Source organism: Gymnodraco acuticeps, unplaced genomic scaffold (genome assembly GCF_902827175.1).
Source record: "Gymnodraco acuticeps unplaced genomic scaffold, fGymAcu1.1, whole genome shotgun sequence".
Classification (NCBI taxonomy): Eukaryota; Metazoa; Chordata; class Actinopteri; order Perciformes; family Bathydraconidae; genus Gymnodraco; species Gymnodraco acuticeps.
Genome location: NW_022989927.1, coordinates 274,467 through 291,364, shown reverse-complemented (window position 1 = coordinate 291,364; position 16,898 = coordinate 274,467). Strand labels below are relative to the sequence as shown.

The 16,898-nt window shown below is 41.2% G+C and overlaps 1 protein-coding gene across 1 annotated transcript; it reads left to right on the top strand.

Moving 5' to 3' along the window:
* Window positions 1–278: 278 nt before the first annotated feature.
* On the top strand, window positions 279–6,152 carry LOC117542316. Its single transcript, XM_034209909.1, has 10 exons — window positions 279–371; window positions 1,124–1,226; window positions 1,338–1,478; window positions 1,624–1,796; window positions 1,934–2,070; window positions 2,226–2,319; window positions 2,454–2,789; window positions 2,869–3,034; window positions 3,172–3,299; window positions 3,424–6,152. The coding sequence occupies exons 2-10, from the start codon at window positions 1,130–1,132 to the stop codon at window positions 3,745–3,747; spliced, it is 1,596 nt and encodes a 531-aa protein (XP_034065800.1). The 5' UTR covers window positions 279–371; window positions 1,124–1,129; the 3' UTR covers window positions 3,748–6,152.
* Window positions 6,153–16,898: the final 10,746 nt, after the last annotated feature.

Below are 16,898 nucleotides of genomic sequence, written 5' to 3'. Positions count from 1 at the left end.
GAGACTCAGAATAGGTCGCAAAACATGCCCTAGACAGCAAAATCAAAAGTGTTATATTTTCAGTGTTGGAGTTGGAAATTTAAATATAGAGTTGTTTCAACTCATTTTAAGTGTCATTCAACTCCAAGATAGTTATTATTCAAAACGAGTTGGTGTTGAAACAGGGAGTCAATTGTTGAATTCTCCAAACAACTCTAGAGTGTTGATTTAATTACATAGCCAGTGTTACAATCTCTCTTTCTGTTGATCACTGGCTGTTGCTCTGTTGGGTGTGGCCGTGACTGTGAATGTGTGTGCGCGCAGTCGAGGCGGGAGACCAAATCGGAGGAGCATACCACCACATTCTATTTGGAGGATAAACTGACCAAAGTGTAAGTAAATGTTTCGAACCAGTAGCCTAGTACAGGTATTTATTTATTTAGCTGAACAGCGCTTACCTTCAGCTACATAAATACTAATTATTTTACATTGACTGCTGTCTTCGCTCCACATGCTAGTAATATGTGCTGCTATCATTAGCCAGGGGTGTTTAGCCTAACATCTTTTTAATATCATTACAAAGTCTGTTATTGGGGCGTTTAGCTCCATGTGTTAGTATATTAGCTGCTATTGTTAGCCGCGGGTTGTAAGCTTAAAGTGTTAGTAAGTTTAGCTGCTATAAGTAAAGCTAAACACCTGCGGCTAACGATAGCAACTCATATTAACAGGTGGAGCTAAACGCCATAGTAGCTAATATTACTAACTAACACGTGGAGGTAAACACCTGTGACCAACAATAGTAGCTCCTGAAATATGAATTAGATGTGAGGCTAATATATGCTACTTTAATATATATTACTAACATGTGAAGCTAAACACCCAAGGCTAACGATAGCAGCTAATAGCTCAACTTGTCAGTCATATTAGCTGCTATCGTTAGCCACGGGTTTTTAGCTCCACGTGTTAGCATGTTCAGCTCCACATGTCAGTAATACTGCTATCGTTAGCCACTGGTGTTGAGCTCCACTGTTAGCATTTTGCTAAATTATTTCAACGACACTTAAATGCATAATTATATTTTTGTAGCAACAGGTCTGTTAGATATTTCTGTAATATGTTTGCTAATACATTTGTATTCTTATAGGACACCATGTTGGTGAAAGTAAGATATGGCGAAAGCCAGAAATATGTGAAAGTGGCTGAGACTGAAGAAGGCTATGAAAGCTACAGTACATTTCTTCAGAAAGGTATGGATAACTTGAATACATATCACTGATTGTTTGAGTCTAACAAATGAATCTTGTTTTAGTTAAACGTACCAATATTGTCAGGTGGTACATTTCAATATTCTCTCTCAGTCATAGAAAAGTTAGGTTTACCACTACAGAGTGAGCTGCACTTGACTGATGAATCAGGGACAGAGGTGGATGCAGATGTCTTTGAAGAGCTTTTACAAGCAGGGAACCTTACAGTCAAAGTGTCCACAGGACAGTCTTCAGGTAAGATTCAGACTCGCAATGGAAAATCAGGGACCCATCCCTACTGAGTTTTTGCTGAGATTACCCTGTAACATCGTTTGGAGGGCTGAAAGTATGTTTTTTTTCTTCTTTCATTGAGTATGTCATTCTTTTATCTATCTTGCAGTTGTGCTTCAAAATGTATCGCACACTTTGCTGGAGTCGGACCTTTCAGACACCTCATTCTCCGTGACCAATGCTTCATCCTCTGCGGTGTCTGATTCATCAGATGCAAGAATAGTTCTTGAGAGAGACAGTGGAGTGAAAAGAGTCCACGCTGATCGGGATTCAGCCAAAGAGGTACAGGGGACTACACTTTTGCAATTTACTCAGTTCTTTATTAATCATTAAACATGGATATATTGGGCAGATAACCTATGATTTGTATGGAATGCCCAAGATAATGACTTCCCATATGATTCTTCTTTATCTTCTAGATGGTCAGCGATGTTCTCCAGTCTAAGCTAGGGGGAGAAAAAATCTTGCAAGAGTATGCGACAACTAAAACATTGATGGATGGTACACGACGACAGATGGTAAACCTACTGGTGGCTGACATGATGGAAGTTCATGGGTAAGGACTGAATATTCCCTTTTGGTGTTAATCATGTTTTCACAGATAGTGCTAAGTAATGTACATTTTGGAAACAGCTGCTCACATGTTAAAACAATCTAAAGCTGTAAGGAATTTATACTTTTAAGATAAAATATATATATATTTTTTTAAAGGAGGATCCCGCCAACACATGTGCGAGAAAAGTGTGCTCTTGGCATCATCACTCTATTTCCATGTCTAAGAGATCCATACTCAAAGAATGGATACGTAAGTCTATGAATGAATGACCTGTATTCGAATTTGTGAAAAGGAAGTGTGTTCATTCTTAACTTTTTGAACAACCTTCCTGTAATGCTATCACTTCTGTGTTCTCAGTTTTGATTTATTTTTGGATGTTACAGGAACACTACTATGATGCAGATGGTGGATTTGGCTACTTGGCATGGAGGATAAAGACGGTTCAGCGCAACACTGCGGTTCAGTCCCGGAGGTGCTACCCCAGCACTACCCATCAAGATGGTCCAAAGAGCAAGAGGGATTTTCTCTTGACTTGTGAGCAACTGACTGGCGAGGAATGCAGAGAGGCAATATCCTTCATAAAGCTTTCAGCTGACGAATCAGTTGTCAAAGAGAAGATGAAGGCAACATTTCAGTGTCGGCAAGCAATGACTCGGGACCAGCAAGCCTCTTCAACAGTCCTGGATGTGTTTCCTCGTTTCCTCGACATCCCTGGCTTGGTAAGAACAACATGTCATATTTAGTTTATTATTTGGATGGTCTGAGGGGTTGCCATGACTCATGGTGTTTCTCCTGTAGGTTGACCAAGATTTCACAATGATGTTCGGAGAAGAGATTTCTGGAAAAATGTTGGCGAAATGGCCCACTTTCTTCAAACCTAGGATCTTGGCAGACTGCAAGAACATACACTCTAATGTTCATGTTGATGACCTCTTGTCTGCACAACAAAACTCAAATGAGTCAGGCAAGTATTTTCTCTTGCAGATTTTGTTTACTGAAAATCTTGAGACCTTTCAATGTTATCGGTTGCGTAACCTTGATTTAAGACTATTTTCAGCTTTAAACGACTGACTGTTATATTTGCATATTTTTTGCCCCTAGGATGGGACAGTGACCTGTCAAGCATTCTACTCTTGGTTCATCTACTCCCCCCAACCTCAAAAGGCCATAAGAAGAGTGCTAAAATTAGCTCGTATCAAGCTGTCAGCCATGTTGTGAGATATCTCAAGGTAGGCATTATTTTAGTTTTTGTATGCAGTTGTTATATCACTGGCACTCCTTGAGTTGGGACAATTTTGTTTTAAGTAGCTTAGTATGCCATTAAAACTTCTCTGTCTCTCTACGTTTTTGCAGATTGGAGCCAGTGTTGAGACCTTCCTTTCGAGTTTGGAACCAGGGCAGCCCTTCCTGCTGTGTGTTGGTGAACAGAAGAACAACATTCAACGGTTCTACGTCATCGTTGACCACAAGGCCATCCCTTGCAAGGGGCAGACATCCATGGCAGCCTTCGATGAACTCTTCAAAGCTCACTTCATCTTCAGTGTCAACTACCATGAATCCCTCACCAGCTTCTACACTTTCATACAAACCACGGTATTTAACATTGATATTGGAAGTGCCAAGGAAAGTCCCAGAGTCAAAGGACTCAGAGCAAGGCTTCTGCACACTGATATCTGAAGTTATTTACATCACTGGATGCAAATATGGTGATTTGTTTTATCTGTAAGGGACACCACAAAAGTTCTGCATTGCTTTGTCAGCATTTGAAATGTCACCATGGTTTATATCCTGGAAAGTCATTACGTTTGAAATGTGGCCAGCCGGGATGTTCTTTATCCTATTGTACTTATTCAGGGTTCAAAAAGCACCTCTTCAGTCTGCACAGGGACACTGGTTCAACTAGTACTATGGACAATGTGGACACTCAACGAGAAACTGATGAATCTCCAAGTTCTCAGGCAGTTTGTACTGACACTTCCGTAACCTCCCAGGTTACTTTTGATAAACAGCATGTGTTAAACATGTGTGGTTCTGTTGTAGCCCAGTTACAAGCATCTGGTGTTGCTGAGAGCACTGTCCAAGCAATGGTGGGGTCCATGGAAGAGCTTGTAAATGATATTCATAGACAAGCAAGAGATGCAGTTCTCAACTGCAGTTCAGAGGTCCAAGGCACTGATTTGGGTAAAAAGTTGGAAAATAGTTTTGATCAGCTAGAGAATCCTTTCACATCCTTTAATACAGGATCCAAACGACAAAGGTTCTTTGAAGAAAAGTGGGAGATTGTTGAACCTGTTGAGTATGTTCTTGGGGTCAGATTTGATTTACGCAGAGATCGAACAACAGGAGTTTACAATCAGATACCTGTAACAGATACATTTGTGTATGTACCCTTGTTGGGAACCCTTAAGTCCATATTTAAGAACAGTGAACTATGTGAATTATTCCTGCAGGCAAAACAACAAGAAGAAGCTACTTATAAAGACATAAGTGATGGTTCATATTTCAAAAGCAATGATTTGTTTTCCAAGCAAAAACACGCTCTACAGGTTCAACTCTATTATGACGATTTTGAGACAGCAAATCCCTTAGGTTCAAAGAAGGGTATACACAAACTTGGTTGTATTTACTTCATATTGAGGAACCTACCCCCAAAATGTAATTCTGTGCTGATGAATATTCATGTCGTGGCACTTTTTCATGCACAAGACCTGAAAAAATATGGATTTGATGCAATACTAAAGCCTCTCACTGATGATCTTAAAATACTGGAAATGCAAGGGATAGAGGTGCCTTTCTCTGACTCACCATTGCTAGGATCTGTTATTCAAGTAACAGGTGATAATCTGGGTTTACACGGGCTGTTTGGTTTTGTTGAGTGTTTCAGCACAACATATTGTTGTAGATTTTGTTTAACTACCAAAGGAGATTTACAGTCCGTCTTCACTGAAGATGACCCTGGTATGGTTTTTCGTACTAAAGAAATCCATGCAGAACATTGTGCAGCTCTACAGGAAAATCCTATTTTAGGGTCAACATTTGGTGTCAAGAAGACATGCTTGCTCAATACACTAACATTTTTCCACACCTCTGATAACTACGCGGTGGACATCATGCACGATTTGCTTGAAGGTGTAGTGCAGTACGAACTGAAACTTGTATTTCAGTACCTTGTCAATAAGAAGTGTCTATCTCTGGAAACACTGTCAATGAGGATCCAAAGTTTCAACTACGGATATACTGAGAGACGGAACAGGCCAAGTGGTTTAAAAATGGATGAGAGCAAAAATCTTGGATTGAATGCAATTCAGTCATGGTGTCTCTTGCGAAATGCTCCCCTTATTCTTGGTGATGTTGTTGAAAGAAACAACAATTGTTGGAATCTGCTCCTCCTCTTGATTCAAATGGTGAATATTGTTTTTTCACCAATTATTACAAATGGTATGACATATTATTTGAAGCATTTAATCATTGATCACCACAAGCTGTTCAAATCTTTGTTTCCTGACAGAAGACTGATTCCAAAGCATCATTTTATGATACATTATCCAAGGTGTATTTGAAAAATAGGTCCACTCCTCCATGTATGGTGCATGAGATTTGAGGCCAAACATATATTTTTTAAAAGATCAGTGAAGAATTTCAAAAACATTACAAAAAGCTTAGTAAAACAACACCAAAGACATTTGGCTTATCACTGGGAGAATTTTAATTTTCAGAGGTTCGAGTTTGGTCCAGTCAGGAAGGAAATGATCGACAGTTTGGAGGGTGGTGAGGCTTTAAGTGCTGCATTTAAGGTGAATGCATACTGCGATGTGTCAACTACTAACTGGGTAAATAACTATGGAACTGATTATCAAATTGGAATGTTTGTTTCCATAAGAACTGATAAAGAAACTCCTGTTTTTGGAAAAATCAATAATATCATTCTAAATGAAGATCGAGCTTTCATTTTGATTTGCAAAGTGGACACACTGTATTTTGATGAACACTATAGTTCATACTGTATTGAGGAGACGATTGATTCATTTTCTGTTATTTCTATTGATGATTTACGTTATTATAGACCCTACGACAAACAGTTTTCTAATGAGATGGATGGAAAAACATACATAGTGCCACATTGTCATATTGTGTAACCTGTGCTGTTAAGGACTGCATGGACGTACTGTGGAATGTTAATGTAAGACTATGTTGTATGTGTTGTTTTCACACAAATACAGTTACATGTTAACTGCAAACTTTGAAACTTGGCTTGTGTCTTTCTTTTATATCATTTTTATTAATAATGTTGCATTGTGTGTAGGTGAAATTATAAATTGACACCCTACAGTGCTTATGAATCAACTCTAAAGAGTTAAATATTGAGTTACATTTTATATCCTTAATAGTGTTAATATGACTTTAACTCTATTTAGTGTTAAAAATGTACACTTGTGGTGTTAACTTTTGACACTGCAAGCTAGTGTTGCATACATTTAACACTGACCGGTGTTGACCAGAGTTACATTTTAACTATAGAGAGAGTTGCTGGAACTCTGTCCTAGTGTAAACCTTTTAACACTTTCAAAAGTGTAGTTTTAACTCAAAACAGTGTGGACCTATATAGACACTTTAAAAGTGTTGGATTTGACTCTATAAGAGTTAAATTAGCACTGCTGATTTTGCTGTGTACAAAGCTCTTGGTATACATTGGACTCTCCATGGTGCAACAGGACAACAAAACCACACTGCAGCATATATAGCAGAATAGAAAAGATTTATAATGAAGCAGTTTTTGTGTTTTTTCAAATACAAAAAGGTAAATCTCCCCTGCTGTCTCTTGAAAAAAAGTCAGTTTTAATATGAGGAAAAGTTGTGGGTTGTAGTTCAGAGTATTTTTCCGTATTGTGACAGCTACAAGACCACAGAAGAAGAATTGCTATGACCTGACAAGAGAAGAAGTCAAGGTAGGCAGGATGTGCAACTATTTTTCTGAGGCTGGACAATAGCACAGGGGTGAATTATTTCACGGCATGTCACATCGAGTTACAGTATGCCACCTTTATGTCGCCAGTGTTGTGGCTGTACAAAGAAAGTGACATGGGCCGCTTCTTTGGCGTTTATGTATGGTATTCATGTTGTGGAATTCACAGACAGTGAAATGTTCTTAATTAATTGTTTTCTTTTCTTATTGATGTGCAACATGTCATGAAGCAATGTGACAGGCAAATGTCACATTTTGAGTCATACAAAATAAAAAATCCCATGCATTTGGATTGAAATTGAAAAAGAAATGGTTTCACATAATAAAAAGTTACCATTAGACTGAACCACGACACTTGACTTTGTTTTCTTTTTTGCCAGGCTGTCTCTTTATAAGTGTTCCTTGAAATCAGACTACCTTGATCCTTTTACCTGATCATCCACAGTAGCAACTATTTGCTTTACTTTGTTCATAGATACAAAATAAGTGGATAGGGTCCAGTCACTTTCCAGAGCCTTCAATCTTTTTAAATGAACATTTCAAAAGGTTGTAAATAAGTGAATGCAGCTGAAATTGAATATTATTGAACAATGTTGTCATAACAAGAGGAATTTGACACAGCACATTGAAATACTTAGATGGCTTTTTTTGAAGGACAAGCGTCGCAGTATCTCAGAGACCTTGTACACAATATTTACACAAAAAGGCATTAACGGTTTGATTCATGACATCTTGACCTTTAAAGAGTTCAACTGAAAATAAATCTGAATAGGTGTTATCCGCAATTTGGTCTACCAATTGCAAATAAAAATGTCTTGTATAATGACAAACTTTAGTGACATCTCTATATGCCATGGTCTCCTTTGTGTGTCTGATGGACTGACATATATCGTGTTTGCTATGATATGTGTGTGTATGTGTGTAAGTGTATGTGTGTTGAGTGTTAAGTGTTATATTTAGTACAAGGTGCGTTCCTTCACTCTGACGTCAGTCAACAAGAGAATTGACCGAACCCTGATAACTAATGGCCTGTCAGTCACAGAGCCAAATCCCTCCATCTTAGGCAATAATCCTCCCTACCCCCCTTCCCCCTTCCCCAGCACCTGGCTGATTGTGTTAGGGTGTGCAAGCGCTGCATTTGTGAGTATGTGCATGACGGTGGACATGCTTGTACCTACTGCGTTAGTGTTCATATACTTGTGCTTTCGACTGACGTCTTGTGTAAACTCCAGTCTCTGTGTTGTGAAGCAGGTCAGATGTTCAGGCCTGATAAGCAGGATATAAAAAGCTCCTTTCTGACATTCCTCTTATTTATTTTAAATTCATTTGTTTTTCAAACATCATACTCAAACACCAGGGACCAGATGTATAAACAACGTGAAAAAACATCGATATGGTTCAAACAACTGTACTTTTTCAAGTTTCCCGCCAAGGAATACATTTAACACATTGTGCGATTTACCCTCGCCTAATTCTACTTTTGACTAAATAGAGCATAAGAGCAGCATAGTGTAACTGTTACGGTTTGGGAAAGGTAGGACCCAAAAGCAGACTACAAAAAAAGGTAAGTTGGTCTAGAAAACAAAAACGAGCTTTATTGTAAAAGCTGATGGCAAAAACACAAAGGAAGCACAAGGAAGATATAATACAAAAAGCTGACGATGACTGATATGGAGAGTGACGGGAAAAACAAACAATGAACTGACACCGAACACAGGAAGAGACAAGACTAACTACAGGGAGGGGTAATCACGAGACGAGAAACAGCCGGGCAGGCAAGGAGAAACACAAGGGCAACAGGTGAAAACAATCAGACAATTAGACACACCAGGGAAACTAACGACAGGGAGGAAAACACAGGGAGAAGGACCAGACAAGAAACAAGGAGGAAAACATGACAGGGAGAACAGAACAGCAAAATAACCCCACAACTAGACACAACAAAACTCAAACCCTGACAGTAACTCAATAAAACCTTGCTTTGTTAACATTAGCTTTTAGCCAAGCAAGGCTGTGCTGCTCACCAACCGCTAACAGCTAATAGCTTACATTTACTAGCTCTCTTTTTGCCTTGTTCAAATGTTTATGTTTACAATCAGTAAAAAAAGTTTGTAAAGTGATTCATAGAAAAGCTACTAAATGGAGTTGTGTAGATTATTGTGTCTAATGAGTCTAGTGTTTGCCAACTATTAGATTTGTTAATCATTTCCGGATAAAACTACTTCCAAACATCTTGATACAAATTGAAAATGTTTACCAGCTTGAAACTGAATGGTTGGTATTGAGATTACTAAGAGATATTGAGATGTCTGGGCTTGTTCCAAAAAGCACTTTACCGAGTTTATCAGAGTTTTATCTTTGCTGGAACGGGAACTCGTGTAAATGAGCTTCATTGGGGATGTTGAGTGCAGATTGACCTGCTGTTAAAGCGCAGTTTGGTGGCATTTCTATTAAGAATGTACAAGAATGGAAAATGAATTCCCTTATCTGTACAGAGAGCTGTTGTTTCACTTCAACAGCATTGCTTATAATGGCTCATACTGCATTTATTGTCGTGCAAAGACTGACCACACTGTCAGAAACATGTTTTCTGATTCATATGGCATTTCTAAAAGTCTCTTTCTTTCCCTCTCTCAAACACACACCCACACTCTGTTTGTTTGCTCTCTCAGTTCCAGGTGAAACAGGTCTGACATTTGAAACCCAGGTGCTGCAGAGAGGAAGGGATCGAGGAGGTCTGCTGTTTTTTCTTTCTCCAACACGCTACCAAACCAATTAATCAGCTTCCTCTGTGTTTTTACAAAGTGCCCTTTGATATCAGGTCCCAATCTGTAAAAACAGGTTATGTGATTGTCTGCCTGTTTCTTTTGAAGTAACCACTGTGGTTCAACTTAATCCCATTACTTTGATCTACTGATATTAAAGTAATTATGGATACGACTGAGCAGAAAATGTGTTAAGTAACAACCGCGAAACTCTGCGGTTATCATAAGGGCTTTTCTTTTTTGTCAAGGAGCAAGTTGATTCAGAACCATATGCTTGTAACATTTATTTTCCAATTGATCTGACTGAAAACAAACTGGCTTCCTGTCAAAACAGCTGGCAGGAGAATTACCAGCATCTGAGTGGCGATAGTGTCAGTTTCCAACCCTGCCCCAAAATGAACTGCCCTGAGGGCGGAGCAGCAGCGCAGCAGGTGTGGGGTTAGATGAGTGTTTTTCATCCAGCTGTCAAGCGCAGTTTTAAGACAAATTGAAATGTTACATAAATGCAAACAAAATGTGACCTTTTTTATCAGCTAAATTGAAAAGCACAAATATTTAGCCGGGACATTGTCTTAGTTGGAAGGTCGGTTGTTTCCACGTCTCAGTTCTGAACTGAATGAGAAAATCATCAACAACATTAAAACAGAAGTAAAGTAAAACAAAACCATCATTTTGTGGTCTTCAAACTGTGAGTTGTTTTTACATGATCGAGTCCACAGTTTACCTGATATCAAAGCGAACTAAACCCTAGTAGCTTTTTTCGGAACCCACCCCTCATGGACATCAGTTAGAATGGAGGAAACGTGAAGATGAAAACGGAGTACAACAAGTAGATAGTTCTGCATGAGAAAAGCCAACTTCTGGGTGTAATGTCACTCACGTGCCAACTGATTACTTATTTTAACAGTCCTGAAAAATAATAAGTAAGAACTTTTCTGGACAAAATGTAGGGACTATACCATAAACCTTAAAAAAGAGTACAAGTGGTTAAAGCCCCATTTGTACCATGATGGGGTAGCCCATGGTCATTTGTATACCCCACCTTGTTTACAGTTTTTAGTTTCAAATGTTTTGTATTCTGAAACAAATCTAGATGGATAAAATACAGGTTTCTGTCAATGTATCATAAAATGAGAGTAACTTCTGCACAGCTCAGTCACAGCTTAACCCTTCTCTTGCGTTTCGGGTCAAAAGTGACCGAGTGACTTTGTTTTTGATCATAAATATTGTGTTTTTCATCCAATTGCCTCAATACCTTATGTTATCCTCCACACTAGGCCTCTGAACATATACACTTGATGATCACCCATGTTTTCGGTCAGAATTGACCACCATTGGAAATGAATGGGCATGAGTGTATTATGTTCATCCGGCAGATGGAAAAAAACACACACACACACACACACACACACACACACACACACACACACACACACACACACACACACACACACACACACACACACACACACACACACACACACACACACACACACACACACACACACACACACACACACACACACACACACACACACACACACACACACACACACACACACACACACACACACACACACACACACACACACACACACACACACACACACACACACACACACACACCTTGTGCTTATGTCCCCCCACACCTTCCAGACAAAACCATTTACTCTAAGTTACGGGAACCTCTCACTTTTCTCGCTCTGTATGATACAATGTATCATATCTTCTCACAGGTGCGAGCTCTGTGCCCCTTGAGAAAGAAAAACCTCTCACTTTCTCGCAGTAAATGCCCCTCCATTACTGTCTCTCATGCAGTTATATTTGTGCCTTGCTCACATTTGACTCATTGACACAATGAGTAGGCGACCGATTAGGCGATTTTCTGTCAGAGAGGCTCTGGACAAATGTTTTGAACCAGATGAAGAGGAGATTGAACCTGACATAGAGGACGATGTCTCAGAAATGGAAGACAACAGCGATCCAGACTAGAATAGAATTGGGAGGGATGAAACCCTCTTTAATGGTCACACATGCAGAGCACACATTACACATACACATACAGTGACATTTGTTCTATGCTTTTAACTAGGGCTGAACGATATACCGTGTCATGGCGATAACCGCGATATGCGCATGCGCGATATTCACACCGCAGGGACGTGCGGTTTTATTCATTTTAAAAACAAAATGCAAACGCACTTTAGCACAGAATTCAAAATAAAGATACCCTTATTACTTATCGAAACTGCACATACAATATATCCGATTAAAGCTGAGACTCCACAGATTATTTAAGTATAGTATCTAAGCGATCCGATCTCGCAACAGGGGAAGCAAACACAGACATCACAACACGTACCTTTTACGGAGCTTTTACGGGAGATCGTCTCACCGTAGCTGTCAATCTGATCAAAAGACGTGTTCAATGGCATTAAAACGAGAAAAAACGCGGCTGAATCGGTTGATCCATAGGTTGATAATGTATCTGTGGCTTTGAAGCAATTGTTTATAATCCATAATTCCATTTGTATGTAAAAATCGGAGCACAACAGTTAGCTGCTAATGGTAGCCACCAGAGTGTATGCAGCTTCCGGTTTTGGCTACGCGTCACTCTCACTCCTTATTTGGTAATGTGTGTGTGTTAGACTGCGCTGGACTGCCGCATCGCCAAGACCGGAAGCAGCAGCTGTAGAAGTTGTCAATACTTCTTAATACATGCATGTGTGTATGTACAAAAGGAATACACAATGCATAGGCAAGTGGTGGCTTTATTTATGACCACAGCATGTACAGTGAACATGTACGTTGCATGCCGACTAACAACTGAATGCCTATTACCTTAACACATCATCGTGTGGGGCACCAGCTACGGTGGCCTGCAAAGGACAAACTTAATCATATGAGAATGATCTACATCCCTTCTCTTTAGCTGATGTTTCTATCTGAAAGTAAATAACATTTAAGGCAGATGATATTGAACATTACTTTAGCATTTGGTGACACAAACAATAAACTATTACTAAATACCTTACCAGGTAACAGGAAAAGGAAATGACTAAACATATCACTTTAACAAGATTGTCCAACAGTGTTACTGCACATATTTAGGGTTTGGTTTGCATGTGCGACCTGATCGTGTTATGTATGGTGTGTCACTGTTGTTGCAAGGGAAATGTGATGTGTGTCTTGGTAGTGAAGGGGAACTGTTCTGTGTCAGCCTGCTGTTTCTCTCAGGTGTTTGTGGTGTGTGGGGTACACAGTCCATCATAGAGGGGTCGGTGTTGTGAGGGTCGAAATCTTGAGGCTGCTGTTGCTGGGGCGACGGCTCGGGAACAGGAATGATGTGACGACGATTCCGTCTGTATGAAGTCCCGTTGGCTTGGATTATGTAAGAGCGTGGTTTCTCGCTCACTTCCTTGACAACGCCAAGCCGATCGTATCCTTTTGGGGTCTGCATCCTGATCACTTGTCCCTCTGCCAGGGGTTTCAGAGGAGAACTTGAGATGTCATAGTGGCGCTTTAGGATGAGCCGCTTGTTGAGGAGTTGTGTTCTGATTAGTTGTGCATCTTTTGGGTTTGGCTGTAACAGTTTGGTGCTCACAGGGATGGCTGCACGTGTTTGTCGCGACATTAGGCGTTCAGCAGAAGAGCCTAACGTCAGATCACGGGGAATGTTTCTGAGATTTACCAGGTTGAGGAAGACATCTGTGCCATCTCTGTGTGAACGTTCCATCAACTGTTTTGCACTGCGAACTGCTCTCTCTGCTAGTCCGTTTGACTGTGGGTATTCAGGACTGCTGGTGATGTGAACAAAGTCCCACTGTTTTGCAAAGTCCTTGAAATGCTGACTGGCGTACTGTCCAGCATTATCAGAGATGAGTGTGTGTGGTGTGCCGAAAACAGAGAAATGTCTCTTCAATTTAGTTATCACAGTTGATGAGGTCACATCCCGGAGAAGGTCGATCTCAAACCAGCCAGAGTATGAGTCAACCAGCACCTGATACCGTTTTCCATGCCACTCGAAGATGTCTGTTGCCACTGTGGACCATGGGAGATCTGGCACAGGATGAAGCTGGAGGGGCTCCTTTTACTGATGGGATCTGGTGCTGTTGCACACTGCACATGAGAGCAACTCCTCAGTGATGTCTCTAGACATTTCTGGCCGAAAGATTATGCTTCTTGCTCTGCGTTTGCTTGCTTCAATGCCGGGGTGTCCTCTGTGCACTATTTTGATGTACTCTCTGTGCAGGGACTGAGGAATGACAGTTTTGTGGCCTTTCATGACAATTCCCTCTTCTACTGTTATTTCATCTCTGTAGGGAAAGAAGAGACGGACAGCAGGTTGGAGCTGATTCTGTCGGATGGGCCATCCTCTATCAATGACTGCACTGAGGGCTTGCAGATCTTCGTCCTCTGCTGTGTGCTTTCTGAGTTCTTCCAGGCGGGCTGTGGAGATGTAGCTCACAGACATAACTTCATAAGCATCATTTTCAGCAGGGCTTTGAGATGTTTGTGTAGTTGGGGCACGTGAAAGAGTGTCTGCTACATACATATACTTGCCCTTTTTGTACACCAAACTGATGTCGTAGCTCTGCAGCCGGAGCAACATTCTCTGCAGACGGGCAGGGGCTGTGTGGATGGGCTTCTTTAAGATAGTCACTAAAGGTTGGTGGTCAGTCTCCACCACTACAAGCTTTCCATACACATAGTCTTTCAATTTTGTACAGGCAAACACGACAGCTAGCAGTTATTTTTCAATTTGTGCATACCTCGTCTCTGTGTCAGTGAGGGTGCGTGATGCAAACGATACTGGCCTGCCATCTTGCATGCACGCTGCTCCAAGTCACGGGTGAGCGTGACTGGTCTTTTGACATCATAGTATGACAGAACAGGTGGACTTGATAAGCATGATCTAAGAAGGTCAAATGCATCCTGATGCTGCTGGAACCAACACCATGCAGTGTCCTTGTGGATGAGTTTTCTCAGTGGTGCTGCGATGTCGCTGAAGTTCGGGATGAACTTGCCGAGTTAGTTAACCATACCGAGGAAACGCTGTAGTGAGACGACGTCTGTGGGGACTGGCATGTTAGTGATTGCATCTGTCTTAGAAGGGTCTGCCTTTAGGCCTTCACTTGTGAAAATGTGGCCTACATATCCAACATGATCCAGGCGAAACTTGCACTTGGCTGGATTCAGCTTCAGGTTGACTTCTCTCACTCGTTCCAGCACCTTCTTGAGGTTGGCATCATGCTCAGCAACTCCGCGGCCACCAATGATGATGTCGTCAACGATGACAGAACATGGGTAACCTGCAAACAGCTGTTCCATCGAGCGTTGAAATACCTCACTAGCAGAGCTAATGCCGAAGGGCATCCGTAGGAATCTGTACCGCCCAAATGGAGTACTGCAGGTTGTCAACATGGAGGATTTCTTGTCGAGACGTATCTGCCAGAAAGAGCTTTTAGCATCTAGCACAGAAAACACTTTTGCTCCTGACATCTGTGCTGCAACTTCTTCTACTGTTCTCATAGGGTGATGTGGTCTTTTCAGCGCTGTGTTGAGGTCTTGTGGATTGATACAGTCTTATTTCCTGCTTGTCTTTTTTGTGTGCTGCCACCATAGATGAGACCCAGTCTGTGGGCTCAGTAAATGGGGCGAAGCCTGCGAGCTAGTTCAGGCAGTCAACTCGAGCACTTATGCTGCATTCATACATAACGCCCCCTTGCCACTCTGCAACCAACCAAACAGTCTCCTTAATAGGCCGCTCTATTTAACCTGCCAGATCTCTCCATGCATTGCTTGCTGCTGCTATTGCTGCAGCTACCTCTACGTCGCTGCTGCTTGCCTGCCCCACCACCACCCCAGCTTCCACATGTAGGCTCGGGGGTTAGTTATTTAATCATCACTCATCGTGCTATGTATATCTATAGAGTGATGATGCCCGAGCCTAGTCGCCAAACTCAACTATATGCTGCTTCTAATAAACATGTTAAAGGAACACGTGAGTTGTCTGACTGAACTGGTATAATGACACCTATGTTTTGCATGCGGTTAAGTTCAGCTTTAACTCTGTCTTGCATTGCAATAGCAATGCGGTGGGCAGGTCTCACCACAGGTTGTACACTAGGATCTGTCATGGAGTAAGTGATTGGTAGTTCTCCAAGTTCATCATCAAACAGGTCTTTGTACTGCATGAGTGTCTGTGTGGTGAAATCCGTGTTGCTTTCCGTAGTGATCTGGTGGACATCATTGCTCAATGTGACAATTCCCATGTCCACGCATGCCCGAAATCTCAGTAGTGGCTGCACATCTTTGTGCACTATGAAGAAAGGCAACGAATGGTGCTGCTCCTTTAAGAAGCAAGGCAGTGTGACCAGGCCTTTGGTCTCAATCCTGCTTCCTCCATAAGCAACAAGGTTTGTAGCAGTCTCTTGCTTCACAAGTTGCTCGCCATTGGTCACTTGTGTGAACGTTTCTTGAGACAACACATTGCATTTAGCTCCTGTGTCAACATTCATTTCAGTTGGTATGCCATTAATGTGAATTGTAACAAATCCTTCTTCTTTGTTTTTAGCTTGAGGATTAACACTATCAACACGTCTTTCGATATCTACGCCATCCACGTAGAACGTGTCTTCTCTGTGTGTTGTGGGCTCTTCCACTGTTACTTCATGTACAGACTGGTTAAAATTATTTCTATTTGAATGACTGTAGCTGCGTGGTTTAGACTTGTAGCATTTTTTGTAGCGATTCACTTTTTTCACAGTTATGGCACTTTTGCCCGAAAGCTGGACACTTTTCTCGCATTGCTGCATGGCTGCCTCCGCAATTATTACAGTTAGAGATGCTCTGGGAGTGAGCGAGTGACTGTGGCTTTGGCTGATACCTTCTGCTAGAAACAGGTCTCACTGCATCAACACTGGTAGCTTGAACGGCTAACGTCCTGCTGCTTTCCTCTCTCATTTCGTGTATACGGCAGACTGAAACAGCTTTAGCAAGTGTCAGTTCACTGTCTCTCAACAGAGTTTTTCTTAAAGAATCATTGATTATGCCACATACTATTCTGTCACAGATTAGTTTCTCAGCTAAATCTCCAA

Excerpts from the sequence above, each read along its gene's own strand:
- LOC117542316 (XM_034209909.1), top strand. The coding sequence starts at position 1,130 with ATGTTGGTGAAAGTAAGATATGGCGAAAGCCAGAAATATGTGAAAGTG. Across the intron at positions 1,479-1,623 it reads GTCCACAGGACAGTCTTCAG|TTGTGCTTCAAAATGTATCG; the intron begins GTAAGATTCAGA and ends TCTATCTTGCAG. Across the intron at positions 3,300-3,423 it reads ATGTTGTGAGATATCTCAAG|ATTGGAGCCAGTGTTGAGAC; the intron begins GTAGGCATTATT and ends ACGTTTTTGCAG.